We start from the raw sequence: 15,473 nt of genomic DNA on the forward strand, positions 1-15,473 counted from the left end.
AATTAGTTAAAGAAAGTGAGAAGTCATGTTGCTCGAGTTGTGAAAGCAGAGAGCAAAAATGTGTTCCAGGAGAAACAAAACAAATAAGATTCATTTGGTTACTAGTGGAGCTCAACACATGGATTATGAATACAAGAATCCACTAGTATATTGAATACAAGTGTTGGCAGCGAACCTATCTGTTATGGACTTAAGCATTGGACAGTATCTTATCTCAAGATGTTTAAGCGCTTTGGGAAGTTTGGTCTCTGATGTCAAGCCAATTGCAATGCCTAATCTGAAGGTGTTCAAGCGACTCAGGTAGCTCACATTTTGATGATGATAATTGTAGCAAAGACTTGCATGAATCAATCTCAAGGTACGTATGTGTGTCTGGTAACAGTAAATTGCCCGCTGATAAATACTTGAGATCATCACAATTTGAGATATAAAGGTGTTTAAACATTGGTAAGCTGCCACTGGCTGATAATATGGATCCAAAACGACATTGGCATATATGTAATGACTTGAGACAAATAGGTGTGCAATTGTTGCTGCTGCACTCTGCCTCTTGAAATCTATAGCAACTTACAATTTTCAAAACTCGAAGAGAAGGTGGAAAACCAGATTTTGGAAAACCAAAAAAACGGCAGTTGTTTAAGTGTAGCTCTTTAAGAAATGTTAGGTGCAACCCTTGCGTTACATTTGAAGACTTTTCACCAACGTTTAGTTCCAGAGTCTCGAGTGTGGTTGGTAACCACAGTTCTACCAGTCTTGTTTCTTCTCAAAAGAGCCCTCTGCCTAAATTCTGCTCATGGTGAATTTTTAAATGATGAAGAGAAGTCATCTGGCGTAATCCATTCCCCCAAATGAGGTTATCTCCTTGCAACAAGAAACCTTCAAATCTTCTAGTCTTGTAAATCCGTGCATGATGCTCTCTGTTGGGCACCTAAACTTTGCAACATGAGAAATATAAATGGACCTTAGCAACTTGATGTCCTCTCCATTTTCACACACCACCTCTTTGCAATTCTTGATGTCTAATTCGCAGAGCATTTGACTCCTTGGAATTGAAACTACCAGCTTAACACAATCATCAGCCACAAGTTTTGCCAATGAAGGAAGGTTCATGTAACTTTCCTACCATATGGGCCATCTTCTTGCAACAAGCTCTTTCAGTTGAGGGAACCCAGCTTCAATCCCATTCTTAGTTTCGCGTGGAAATCAATGTTCCCAATTTTCCATATTCTCAAAGGAAAGGATTTCCACTGATGGAAAAGGCCTCAGGCAACCCTTCCCATAAAGTTCACTTCCTAAAGTTTCAACCCCAGACATTCTTATTATAATCAGTTTTTTTAGTGACACTAATCATTCAAGCGGGGGCAACAATCTGGATCCACTACAATATACAAACATCATCATCACCATATTAGAGAACAAAGGATTTCCAGTCCAAGTTGGAAATTTTGCACCACCGTATTTCCTGACAATAAGCTCCTTCGGCATCCTAGAAGGTTCTAGCATTTCCAGGATGTTTTCATCAGCTATTTCTCCGCTGTTCCATTTCATTTGCAGTACCTCAATGCCTTCCTTGTCAGATAATTTAGCCATTTCTGCGTCCTTAGCTCAATTCACATTCTCTAGTCTTGAAATGCTTATTACTCTATGCAGATGGGATAGAGGTCCTAACTCTCCTACTCCTGATGAGCCACTGTCTTTGTCCACAATGAAGTAAGGTAACATTCGAAGGTTGGTGAATTTTCCAAGATCTAGAGCCATTCCTTTCAGAGATATTTGGTTCGAATTGTTGAGATGACACAGATTAGTTAGATTCTTCATACCGGTGGGCATTTCATTTAGATTATGACCTCTTTCTAACAACAAGGTTTGCAAATTGTAAAGACTACATTTCGATTTAGGCAAACTTGAGATATTTGTGTAATAAAGGTCAAGGTATCGTAGAAGCTCCAGTTCACCAATTGAATCAAGTATCTTACATATGCTGTACCACTTTAAAGAAATCACCCTTAGATATTTTTATTTTGGTAATATCTCAAGAGCATTATTACTCGAGTAATTCTTCTCATCATAAATTGAATATGATTGTAAAAGTGGTAGGAAAGTTCACATACACTTGGCATTGGAGAAGGCCTCAAGTCTTGGAATGCCATCAAACTTGGCACTCATGTAAGATGAGTGATGGGCCTTTTTCAAATTTCTGCATTGCTTGTCACCATCCGCCTTACCTTCCAACCTAAAACCAATTTCTCTAGCAAATGACCGAGCCAAAACTTTGAAGAGGTCATGTATCACATACTTTGATTCATCCCTTTTTGATTTCATAAGGAATGACCTTGAAAATAGCTCATGGAAGTATTAACGGCCTATATCTTCCGTTTGTCTACTCCCTTCTGGTTGCTGAATCAATCGTTCTTCCACCCATAAGAGAATTGATTGTTTTTCCTCAAATTTGCAGTCTTGTGGTAGTACTAAGCAGTAGGCAAAACACATTTTCAAATGTGAAGGGAGATAGTGGTGGCCAAATCTTAACAATGGAAGAATGTTACTATGATCTGATAAGGTCCATAATTTGTCATTCAATATATATTCCCATTTATATATTTCTTTGCAATGAAGAAGGACACCAAGAGTACGTGCTGCCAAAGGCAAGCCATTGCATTTTGCAATAATTTTTTCCTTTAGCAATGCCAAATTTGGCATTTCAGTAGTACTTCTTGTGAAGAATGCATGCTGCACAAATACTTTCCAACAATCATCTTAATACACACTCCAGAGTATAATTTTGAGCTGGTCCCATCACCTTTGCAACATATACTTCCCTTGTTGTCACAATTATCTTACTTCTTGGAGCTCCACCTCTGAAGTGGGACTGCAAGTTACCTAGAGATCATGATGGAGATCATTCTTGGTATTCCAGACATCATTTAAAATGATCAAAAACTTATTATCTACTAATAACTTATATATTTTTGAAGCATACTAAACTCCTCAGTAATGTCACTTTCCGATTTGATTGATTTAAGAATTGCCTTCATTAACCTCACATAACCAAAAGTCATTGGAAACACAAACCCAAACTTTTATGTCAAAATGTTTCATGGCATCATCATTGCACACCAACCCAGCAAGTGATGTCTTTCCAACTCCAGGTACCCCAACCATGCCAACCACATCAAAATTGACAACATTTTGTTGATCTCTGCCAATTACTGGACCATCAGGCAAACTTGAGCTTGGTGGTCTTTTCCATTCAATCAATAATCTCCCAGTACATTCAAACCAAGCTTATTTTTCCTCTCAGATATATCTAGTAAGTGGCCGGTGATTTCATTAATTTCAGAATTCATTCTAAACATGAATAATCCAAATGCACTCAAACTAGTACAACAAGTAGGGATTAATCTCCATATCTTACTTGTGCTTGCTCGATGTAAATTTTTTATTTTACGTCACAAGAGTTCAGTGAAAAACTTGTCCAGTACATCTTCTATGCCATAACCCTAGTCTCTGAGGTCATCCAGCCAAAGTTTCACCACCTTTACTTGTCAGTTGCTTCTCCTCTGCGTCATGTAGCACTGCTTGAATCATTGAAAGTGTTGCGCTCCATTTCTTAAGCTTTCCACCAACGCCCTCACCACGAACAAAGTTGTGCAGCTCCCTAGACATCAACTTGTCAAACAGCACCTTTAAGCACGCCGCCAGGAAGATCTCTGCCATTGCCATTGTTTCCTGTGCAGAACCAAAGCACCCAGAGAAGAGAATTTTTAAAACTCGGTGAAATTTGAAAAACTCTCTGGTTGACTCTAAATCGGTGCTTTGAAGGAATCTCCACACTTGTATGAGGGTGATTGCTAGCATACGTCTAAGTGCAGGCAGTTCCACACTGTACTCGTCTTCCGATTAAGCTTGATACCAACCTGCATACCATCTATCTGGAAGGTCGTTGGCATACTCGGGATTTTCCATTTCTTTTTACTTGTTGCCGAACAAGTTGCTGTCTTTGTTATATTTTTAATGCATTGAGAAGGAGTTGACTTGTAGCACTGTGCTGGCATGTCCAAGTAACCACGTTGCCATTTTTTTAGTACGAGAATTTCAATATCACAGAGCTGCTACTTCACACAAGCATACACTGTTTATATTTTTGAGGGACACAGTGTTATGAAATTTCGCTGTACTCATCCTTTCCCCTTCTTACTTAAGCATATGCCAACAGGCAACAACAAAATTCTGTTCTAGCCTTCTAGGTGATGTTTTTCTTTTTCTTTTTCTTTTTTTTTAAATTATTTTTAAAAGAATCAAAATAGAGAGAATACTCTTAAGTTACTGTTATATGTGTGGACTGTGGAAACCGCATTTAGCATGTATAAATAGGAATATGCTTCCCTTGCTAGCAGATTAACATTGTTTCTAGTCGTCAGTGTACATGAGGAAATAAAGGTTAGAAATCTCTATATTTTATAATATCTATTTGCCAATGACTAAGTTTCATAACAGCATTTACAGAAGTAGCATTTCTTCAAACTCCAATTACAGAGTCAAAGACTCCTCACATTTTATTACTATCTCCCATTTAAATTTTGTATATATATATTTTTTAAATATTCATATTAAAGTTTGTATGAATTATCCAAGATTCCAATTTGTATTATAATTTCAACTTTTATTTCTTTATAATAATTTTGTTTGTACACTGTGGATAGGTTGCCCGGTGGATTAGAGGATATAGCATATGGAAAATGGTGTGTATTTGAATGTGTATATATATATATATATAAGGATTATATTATATATCAGATATGGGATTGTATAAAAAGTTATATATGTTGCTTTAATAAAACAGAGCTGTGTTTGTAAATTCATTGTAAAGGTACCAGGACACATTATTGCTTAAAGAATTTCAATACAATAAGCAAGCCTCTGTAGCATTATCATAAACTGACGGAACCAAATCTCACGCAACTCTAACAATGTTAAAATTTGCACAATATGACAGCATACACTGAAGACAGAATGGCTTCGAGTAAATACTGATTAATATGTTATTTGTAGACCAGTGTTGATTGAGAAATGATAATGATGCTTCTTCTGCTGCCTTGTAGTGTAAGGGAATTGGAATAGGAAAAGAAAATTACTTTTGCTGGAAATTTTCACTCAAATGACAAAGCCTGTACATCTACAAGCATAGAAGCATAGAAGCATAGAAAACAAGCATAGAAAACAATGAAAAAGACTATGCTTTGGACAATGATCTGCTTCATCAGAATTATTACACATTTTATACAGTATAAGTGCAGTCTCTCTAATTTTTCTTCCTACTTTTTGAATTTTGTATCTTCAATCTCAATGTAAGGAATATGGGCTATCAAGGGCCAGAGTCTTCCTTTACTGCTTCTGCATTGCTCCTCTATTAGAGGGCAGTCAGAGATTTGAAGTTTCAAAAGTGAAAGAGGTAGACCCCTCCTTGGGAAAAGATTTTAGCTTTCCACAGGAACCGATTGTAAGATATTCAAGAGAGGTGAGGCACCGAAATCCCTCAGTCGACAGATACTCCAGATTTGGAAAACCGAAAATCTTGAGGTCGATGAGAGATTTTGGCAGCAACATGACCCCCTTCTGTTCTTCAGGTGGAAAGCACACCATGTCTGAAGCTTTACCACGGATTACCAACTCTCTGAGAGATGTAAGTCTCTGCAACCCCCACTTGAAAAAGGGTTTAGTGACCTTGAAATTCCAGATAAAAAGTGATGCTATGCTTGGTGGAAAACCATCTTCCAAGAGGGATGCGCATCCTTCACAGGAGGAAATTCTCAGTTCATTGAGGGAGCTGAGGCCGTTCATGCCTGTGGGAAAGGCCTTCAGTTTACCACAGAACGTGACTGAAACATATCTCAGGCTGGAAGTGGGCAACCCTCCTTCTGGGAACGAAACCAGACTATCACACCAACTAATATGTAACTTGCTAAGATTGGTAAGGAGGTGGAGGCCCTCAGGTAAGGACTCAAGCTTTGGGCAATCGATGATCTTAATAGATTCCAGACAAGTGTTGTCTTGAAACCTATCAGCAATTGACTCCAGGTTTCCACAGTCAGATATCTGAAGGTGTTTAAGCATCTGAGGTAGTTCATCATTGGATGATAAGTGTGTAAGCCGACCACATTCCTTGATCTCAAGGTGTTCAAGTGTGGTCGGCAACTTGTCAGAAGATAAATACTTGAGAGCATCACAACTCCGAATCTGAAGGTGTTTCAGCCGTGCTGGTAAGTTTCCTCTTGTTGATATTGACATGAGAGATGGACAACCTTTCATAATCAAAGTCTCAAGAAAAGATGCGCTAGTGCTGTTGATGTCCTCCTCTTGTATCAAGGTTTGCAAACTATGGCAAAAACATATAGTTAGCCTTTTCAAAGCTGGAGGTACCTGGCTTCTTGCTAAAAACGAGAAAGAATTGCACCATCCAATAAAAATAACTCTTAGAGAAGCTGGCAAACCAGCCTCTGCAAAAGAGATGAAACTTGGGCAGCTTACAATGTATAGCTCTTGAAGAAACGTTAGATGCAATCCTTCTAGTATCTTCAAAAGATTGTGACAGTTCTCTAATTTCATTGATTCAACTTTGGAAGGTATCCATGATTGTACCTGGCCTGTTTCTTCTCCTATTGATGTAAAATGCTCAAAACTGTCTTCTATTTCTAAACAACGAAGAGAAATCAGCTGTTGTAACTCATCCTGCCAAGAAGCCATCTCCCTACAACTAACAACCTTCAAATCTTCTACCCTTATCAATCCTTGCATGAATCCCTCAGTTGGATGCCTAAAGTTCGAAATGTCATTGAGACAGATGGACCTTAGTGACTTAAGTTCCACGTTGCTTTCTCGCACCAACTCTTTGCATTTGTCGATGTTTAATTCGTTAAGCATTTGATGGCTAGGAATTGACACTACCAACTGATCACATTTTCCAATCACAAGTTTTGCTAATGATGGAAGGTTGTCAGGTAATTTTCCCTCCAACTTGGGACATCTTCTTAAGAAAAGCTCTTTCAGTTTTGGAAACACTTCAATTCCAATACCAGTGCCAACAGGAAACCAATCCTTCCAATTTTCCATATCTTCAAATGAAAGAGTCTCCAGTGATGGAAAACGCCTCAAACAGCCCTCCCCATAAAACTCACTACCAATGCTCTCGATCTTCGGCATTCTCCTTATTATAAGTTTCTTGAGTGAGATCAACAGTCCAAGTGGGGGCAATAATGTGCAGCCAGTGCAACGTTCTAACCTCATAACAACCATATTAGAAAATGAAGGATTTGCTATCCATGATGGAAATTTCTGACCGCCATAGCCCATGACTGTAAGCTCCTTGAGCTTACTTGAAGGCTGTAGCATCTCAAAAACATCTGTATCCACTAGTTCTCTGTCATTCCATTGCATTAACAATACATCAATGCCATTCTTGACAACCAAGTTGGCCATTGCTGCATCCTCAGCTCCAGTCACATTCTCTAGTCCTGAGATGTGTAACATCCCACGAAGATGTAATAGGGGTCCTAACTCTCCAACTCCTGATGTGCCACTATCTTTTCCCACAACAAAGTAAGATAAGGTTTGGAGATTAGTCAATTTGCCTAGATGTCGTGGCATCGCTTTTAAAGACCATAGATTTGAACTATTGAGATGCCGCAGGTTGGTTAGATTCTCCATACCAGTAGGCAATTCATTTAGATCGTAGCAACATTCTAATAACAATGTCTGTAAGTTGTAAAGAGTAATTATTGATTGTGGCAAACTTGATATATTTGTATAAGAAAGGTCAAGATATCGAAGATGCTTTAGTTCACCAATTGAATCTGGTAGCTTGCTTATGTTGTAGCTATTAAGAGAAAGCACCCGTAGATACTGGAACTTCGGCAATATATCAAGAGTAAAACTGCTAGTTATGTATTTCTCCTCACCATGTGGTTCTGTAAGTGGTAGGAAAGTCCGCAAATACTTAACTTTGGAGAAGGCCCCGAGTCTTTGGATTCCATCAAACTTGGCACTAATATAAGATGAATGTCGAGCTTTTGGGAAAATCCAGCATCCATTGTTACTGTCCAACTTATCTTCCAACCCGAATCCTATTTCTCCTGCAACCCACTGTGCCAAATCATTCATGAGGTCATGCATCACATACTTCGTTTTGTCCTTTCTTGATTTCTGAAAGAATGACCTAGACAATAGTTCATTGAAGTACTCGCTACCCAAGTCTTCCATTTGTTTACTCCCTTCCAGTTGCTGAATTAACCCTTCTGCCATCCATAAGAGAATCAACTGTTTCTCCTCAAATTCATAGTCCTTTGGTAGTATTGAGCAGTAGGCAAAGCACCTTTTCAAATGTGAAGGGAGGTAGTGGTAGCTCAATCTTAACAATGGGAGAATGTTGCTCTGATCTAATTGGGTCCATAATTTGCAGTTCAATATGTCTTCCCACTCATCTATTTCTTTGCAACGGAGAAGGCCACCCAAAGTCCCTGCTGCCAAAGGCAAGCCATTGCATTTTGAAACAATTTTCTCCCTTAGCAGTCTCAAATTTGGTGGTTCACTAATATTTCTATTCAAGAATGCATGTTGCACAAAAACTTTCCAACAATCATCATCTGACACACATTCCAAATTATAGCATTCAACTGCTCCCATTAACTTTGCAACATTTATATCTCTTGTTGTCACAATTATCTTACTTCCTGGTGCTGCAGCTCTAAAGGGGGATTGCAAAGTCGCCCAAAGACCGTAATTTGTATTCCAAACATCGTCCAAAACAATCAAAAACTTCTTACCTGCCAATACTTCACTCAAAAGATCCTGAAATTCACTAAACTCATCAAAATTCTCATTTTTCAATGTGATTGATTTAAGAATTGCCTTCGTTAACCTTACACAATTGAAGTCATCCGACACAGAAACCCACACTTTGATATCAAAATGTTTCATCGCATCATCATTGAACACCAACCCAGCAAGTGTTGTCTTTCCTACTCCAGGCATCCCAACTATGGAAGCCACATCAAAATTGACAAGACTTTGCTCATCTCTTATCAATAATTCAATCATTTTCTTCTTATCTTCATCTCTTCCGATGACAGGACCATCAGGCAAACTTGAGCTTGGCGGCCTTTTCCATTCGATCACAGATCTCCCAATATCATTCAAACCAAGTTCATTTTTCCTACGAGATATATCTTGCAGCCTCTCAGTGATTTCATTAATTTCTGAATCAAGATTATACATGAACCATCCAAATCCACTTGAGCTTGAGCAAGTACAGCAAGGAGGGATCAGACACCATGCCTTACTGGTGCTAGCTTGATGTAATTTCTCTATCTTGCGCCGCAACAGTTCGGTGGAAAACTTGTCCAATATATCTTCCACATCATAAGCCAAATCTCTGAGATCATCCAGCCAGAGATTCACTGCCTTGCTTGTCAGTTGCTTCTCCTCCGCATCACATAGCACCGCTTGAATGGTCGAGAGCATTGTTCTCCACTTCTTCAGCTTTTCTTGAACGCCCTCACGCCTTGCAAAGTTCAGCAACTCACTAGACATCAACCTTTCAAACAGAATCTGAAGGAAAGCTGCCAGAAAAATCTCTCCCACTGCCATTGTTCCTTGAGCTGGATCAGAACACCCAAAGAAGTAATCTATCAAAGTTTCATAATTATTGTCTGGTTAAGCTTGACACAACATGTCTACCTACCATCTATCTATTCCTCCTTGATTGTACTCAAGAAAATCCCTTTGTATTATTTGTTAAGCCTCCTCAAAACTAGTCAAAGAACTATATATTTAATTTGCAAGTTTCTCTCTTTGTATTATTTAAAAATGCACAAAAACTGGTGGCACAAGTCTTAATAAAATGAGAAAACAAAAAAAAAAAGTCCGAATTTTTTTCTTTCTGGGTGATTTTAAATCATAGTTTTTGTCATTTTCAGCAAAGAAATTAAAACAGATAAATGGTACCTGTTAATTCTCCTTCGATTGGATTTTTGCAGAGATGCAGCTTGACATACACAGGGAGTGGTTAGTGCTTTGTGGGTTTGAGCTCAATCACTTGTAAAATCCAAAGAGATGGCTGTAATCGAATTTTGAAGTGCTCAAATACTAAAAAACTTGGAGCCCATGGAGACCAGAGAAAGATGACGCACAAAGCCATTAAAATAAATTTTTTTTTTTTTTTCTTTTTGTTTCCCCCTCTCTCTTCAAGCTAGCCAAAGGATTTGACTTTTATCAATCATTTTTTTGGTAATAGACTTTTCTTTTTGGATCAATCGTTCGTTTGTATTTTTATCTGTTAAAAGATCGGATGACCTTATAAAGAGCTTACGAAAATGAGAAAAGGTGATTTACAAAAAATAAATAAAAATTAAAAAAATAAAATCCATATAAATATATATATATATATATATATATATATGAGAAAAGGTGCTGTTCTGAAATGTCATATTGAAGCAATCCAATCAAATGGAAACACCAAATGAAGTGTCATATTGAAGCATGTTTTGTTAAAAAATTCACATGATATATACTCTAGTGTTCTGGTATTTTATTTCACTTCTTTCTCTTTGTTCGGATAAGTTTTTTTGTCAATGAGTTATCAAATAAAAGGAAAAAAAAAAAAAAAAAAAAAAAAAAAAAAAAAAAAGAGAAAGAGAAGATTTTGATACACCTTATATACCATCAAATTTTAGTATCCATTCACTTACTTTTGGCCCTTGGATTAAGTAATGGAAAGCCTTTGCAATTTTTTTAAGAACTTTTTAGGAAATAACGATACACTAAAATTTTTTTATAATAATATTCTATATTTTAATAATCTTTATCTAATTAAAAAAAAATTAATTATAAATTAAATCAGTTATAAATAAAAATAAATTTTATATTGTAATAAATTATTATTTTTTAAATCCTATATTAATGAGCTTTGTCTTCATGTAATAATAATTATTTATATATTACAAAAAATCTATAATACCTTGCATCCAAAGTTCAATATAACAAAATATTTATGTAAAATTATTTGTAACATTAATTTATTTTGTGTTGTTATAATATCTATCAATATGTAATAACTCACTAGAAAAACTTTTTATTTAAGTCAAAATATTTTTAACTAAAATTCAACTATGCTATAATTCTTTTATAATTATAAAATTAGTTTAATCTCAATAATATGACTATAAAAAAGTTTTATTATAATATTTTATTATGATTATGAGCAATGACACATTGGTCAATGGTGACATGTAACCAGCCTAATTGGCAATCTTTGTTTGAATTAGAAATTATTTCATTTTGACATAAAATTAATACAAAAATAAAGAATTTCATTGTAAATTTTTTCTTTATCAATTTTGTTTCCAATTATATGTGTTTGAAATATATTTTATATTATGTGATTAATTCCGTTCAATTCCGATTATTAAAAAGAAATTACTGAACAGAATGTCATAATTTAGAGAGCAATCCTGCAGTTAAAGCTCAATTCGAGACGTTGCAAAACTCAGATATGTGTTAAAATAATAAATAATAATCGAAGAAAAAAGTGTATTATTTAAAATTAAAAATAACTAAATAAAAAAAACAGATAACAATTTGGGAGTTGGGCCTGTGGGTTGTAACGCTCCTTCTCTGGTCGTTTTAACCTTTATGGGCTGAAATTCTAGGGCTCAAAATCGCTTTGAAATCGAAGCTTCCAATCAAACCCTAAAGCCCCTGTGGAATGCAGAGAGAGAAACTCCCAACTGAAAAACCCTAGAGAATAATCAGACGCGGATAGGCAGTGAAAAATGACGCAGAAGAGTAACCTATTCAAGGGCCAACAGAAGAAGAAAGCTATTCCTCCCAACCGCCATGGAAAAGCCTCTGTAACCCGCAAAGGTACTACCTTTTTTGCCCTCTCTCTCTTTCTCTCTCCACTCTGAACATTAAAATTGAAAGTTGCAATTTTTTCATTGTTTTTTGGCAGGGAAGAGATTCGTGAAGCCTTCGAAGGTCACAAAGGACATGGATACAGATCGTGTATGTTCCTTCTTATCCTACGCTTTGTTTTTTGTTCCTTTTAAATATGTTTATTCTGTTAAATTTATCTTAATTGCATGAAGAATTGTAGAATTTCCTTCTGATGCATTTAAACATTACTAATTACATCTAAAGTTGTTGAATTGAGAGTTTCTAAGTCTTTTCAAATCCTAATTCGAATTCAATATTTTGGGGAAGCAGGTCTTAGGTGTTAAAGCTGGCTCTTTGTATGTGTTTTAGTAATCAGGAAAAAGTAATGATTTTTAGGGCGAAAGTTTAAAGCATTTTTTTGTGCTTACTTGAGTGGTACGTTAGCACATGAAGTTGGGGGCTTTGGAAAGATATAGCGGTGAAATGATATTGGTACTTTGAGCATAGAATTCTATGCCTTTCCTGCTTTCTCACATGAAAATTATAGTTATTCATTTTGTGGCTTGAAGGAGTTGGTACGATTTTCTATATCGGTTGCAAAATACAACTCCTTCATCAATTACTCTCATTTTCTTTATTAATTGACACTTTCATCTGTTATTTAATCTTTATATGCACGATTGAGAATTAATGGGTATTTAAGATGTTTTGAGGAATCATCTGGTTTGGTACTATATTTAGTCTGTTGGTATAAGAACAGGTAGGCATTCATTACCAAAGTGAATGCGAGGGTAGATCTGATCCACAGTAAATAGAGTGAAGAGTCAATTTTAGAAAACCAAGAAAGTAGGAAGCCTTGTGTATATTCATTGTTTACATAAAATTGAATCATGATGTTGAAAATATAATGACCGTGATCATCCATGATATAGCAACAAAAAGAGTTTGCTTCCTAGGTCATCGTTTGCCCTTTATTGTGTCAAAATAGCTGTTTAAGATCTTTCCTAACTTCCAAGACAAAAAACTTTTGAGGACTCATCCTTTAAGTTTCATTAAAGGTTTTATATGATCCACCAAATGGATGAGGCTCTCTTCAGTCTTTTGTATTTTCAAACATGAATCAAGTGAAAACACCAGTTAAAGTGCCATATAAAGAATGTTCACTTTTTAGTAACTAATAGTTAAGATGATACATTTACTTTTTTTGGTGAATTAAGATGTTACATTTACTTGCTAAAGCTATAGCCTGCATTATGGTTTTTCCATGCAAAAATGGCATTTATGTGTTGACAGAGCACCTTTGATTTCTTTTTCTTATTAATTTGCCATTTATAGAAAAGTGAAAAGACAAATTAAAGTGCTATATAAAATTTGAGTGACTAATAGGTGAGATGTTACTTGCTTAAAGTTATTGCCTGCATTTTGCTTTTTTCCATCCAAGAATGGCTTCTCTGTCTTGACAGAGTACCTTTAACTCCCCTTGCATGTTAATTAGCATATGGAGCAGCTCTTTTATCTTTTGGTTTGATGTAATCAGGAAGTAACCAAGTTCATAAACTACTGCAATGAGGTGAAGGCAGCTACTGCTGCAAACAAGGAAGGTGGTCAACTAAGCATTGTTAAACCTCTTCCAGAATCTGATAGTGGTGCAAAGAAATAGTTAGATAACAAGCTCCTGGAGTTTTGGATTTTATTTTAGAGAAAGGTTGAAAATATGTATTCTGAGTGATCTTGTTATTTATTACACTTGTTTCTTTACTCAAAGAGAAATGTTTTTGGTGAGATAGAATGGTGGGTTCGGATCCATTTTCTTGTTTAGGTTTTGTGCCATTTTTGTAGCTTGTAGAATACAAGACCAGAAGGTCCTGTAATTTTCTAATTTTGAAGTTCTGTAATATTCAATCTTTTATTATGACAGAAATTAATTTCATGCACAAGTATCACATTGTTTAATCCAAATTTATGGAAAAAGGATAAAAATGAAAAAGAAAAAGAAACATCAAACTCAAAAACTGTATACATGGGTAATCTAACTGTCTCAAAAGTCAATGTTCAAAGCTTTGCTGCATTCTCTTCAAACTTAGAAGCTCACCATGGACATGGACGATAAAGATCGAGAGGGCATGTGGCTTACCATGGGAGTGCCTAGTCCTTACACATATTCACTTGACGCAGACGTATGAGACAGGTTGAGGTGGATCTGAGTCATCTAATTAGATGGTCTAGGCCCACCTGCCTATAGTCACGTTTTCCTTACGTCATAGAATAGGCAGACACCTAAATTCTGGCACGTGACAACTGACGAACGCTGGCAACTCAAGCTCTGATTTCAGCGTCGTCTGCTCATGTTGGTCCATACCATGATCTGTCATGCCACGTTTCAACCTTCTTGTTTTTTTTTTTTTCATTATTTATTAAAAGAAACCAGTGTTTTTATTTATTTATTTATTTTTGCTCAAAGAGGTAAACTGCAGGGGAAAAGTAAGAAATTTATTTTCGCTCAAAGAGATGAATTGGGTTTGACGTTAAACCTGTCTGCTCTGAGGTCTGCTGGGGTGTTAGATGGAAAATTCTCTTTCACTTTGGTTTTGGTTGGAAAATTACAAAAGGGTCTGAGAGAAGTGGTCTAATCTGGGGTGCTTTGTGGTGTAGAGAGTACATTGGCTTGGTGGACTCAGACGTGTCTGGAATTTAGTAGCAGAGCAGAGAATTAAAGCCTATTCTTTGATTTTGATTTTGAAACAACTTTCTTTTTTTTCTTTTTTTTTTTTTGGGGTAAATGGTTTCTGAAACAGGTTGGGATCGGATTTTAAGATAATTAATTATATAATGAACAAATTGGCTCCATTTTTGACATCATTTTCTTGAGAAAACTTATGGGCAAGGAAAACTACATCATGAAGTAGCCTACGGTTGAAAAAAAAAGAAAAAAGAAAAAAAAAAAAAGGGAAGATGATTATGAGCTATCTTTTTCAATCTTTTTTAAGACGAAAGGAAAGTTTAAAGGACAGTAGTCTTCCAAAGGAAATTTAATGGAGGGTTGGATCAGTTGGCCCTGGACTTTAGTCATATCACTTTCTTGACATTTTTAACATTATAAATTTCAAAAATGAAAAAAATAAAACAAAAGGAAAGAGAAAAATATCCTACCACTTCTTTAATACCCGTTTAAGTCAAATTTTTTTTTACTCAAGAAACAGAAAACATTCCCACATCAAAGTTTATTATAGTTGGCAGTATTTTGCTGTTTTGTTTATTCTATTTGAAACCTTTTATTTTATTGGCTGTTTTTTTTTTTCTCGGTAAAATGAATACTGCTGAAATAAAGAAATATTTTCAATGTTGTTACCTACCACAATAAAGTCTTTGGGTAGGTGTGGCATTTATTTGAATAAATATATATATTGAGGCTTCTGAGAGTCTGGTTATTAAAATTCATGGTGTTATTCAATGCTCGAATCACGCATATCTTGCTTGGTAATCTAAAGTCATATTATAAATGAAAATAATGACATGGTTTTTGGGTGGCAGAAATTTTTCATATT

General features: G+C 35.9%; 2 protein-coding genes across 4 annotated transcripts; one reads left to right on the forward strand and one right to left on the reverse strand.

Annotated features, from left to right (window-relative positions):
• Positions 1–5,118: 5,118 nt before the first annotated feature.
• Positions 5,119–10,331, reverse strand: LOC107417702 (putative disease resistance RPP13-like protein 1). Of its 3 annotated transcripts, XM_048473949.2 has the most exons (3): positions 10,000–10,331; positions 6,529–9,653; positions 6,185–6,376 (listed from the first exon to the last, which is right to left on the reverse strand). In XM_048473949.2, the coding sequence occupies exons 2-3, from the start codon at positions 9,640–9,642 to the stop codon at positions 6,335–6,337; spliced, it is 3,156 nt and encodes a 1,051-aa protein (XP_048329906.2). In that variant the 5' UTR covers positions 9,643–9,653; positions 10,000–10,331; the 3' UTR covers positions 6,185–6,334. The 3 variants fall into 3 exon arrangements, with proteins under 3 accessions (XP_048329904.2, XP_048329905.2, XP_048329906.2); XM_048473947.2 differs by having other exon boundaries at positions 5,119–9,653; positions 10,000–10,330; XM_048473948.2 differs by having other exon boundaries at positions 5,119–9,680; positions 10,000–10,330.
• A 1,387-nt stretch (positions 10,332–11,718) lies between these two features.
• LOC107417710 (uncharacterized) lies at positions 11,719–13,865 on the forward strand. Its single transcript, XM_048472959.2, has 3 exons — positions 11,719–11,916; positions 12,005–12,057; positions 13,466–13,865. The coding sequence occupies exons 1-3, from the start codon at positions 11,826–11,828 to the stop codon at positions 13,586–13,588; spliced, it is 267 nt and encodes an 88-aa protein (XP_048328916.2). The 5' UTR covers positions 11,719–11,825; the 3' UTR covers positions 13,589–13,865.
• The last annotated feature ends 1,608 nt before the right edge of the window (positions 13,866–15,473 follow it).

This window comes from Ziziphus jujuba, chromosome 2 (genome assembly GCF_031755915.1).
Source record: "Ziziphus jujuba cultivar Dongzao chromosome 2, ASM3175591v1".
NCBI lineage: Eukaryota > Viridiplantae > Streptophyta > Magnoliopsida > Rosales > Rhamnaceae > Ziziphus > Ziziphus jujuba.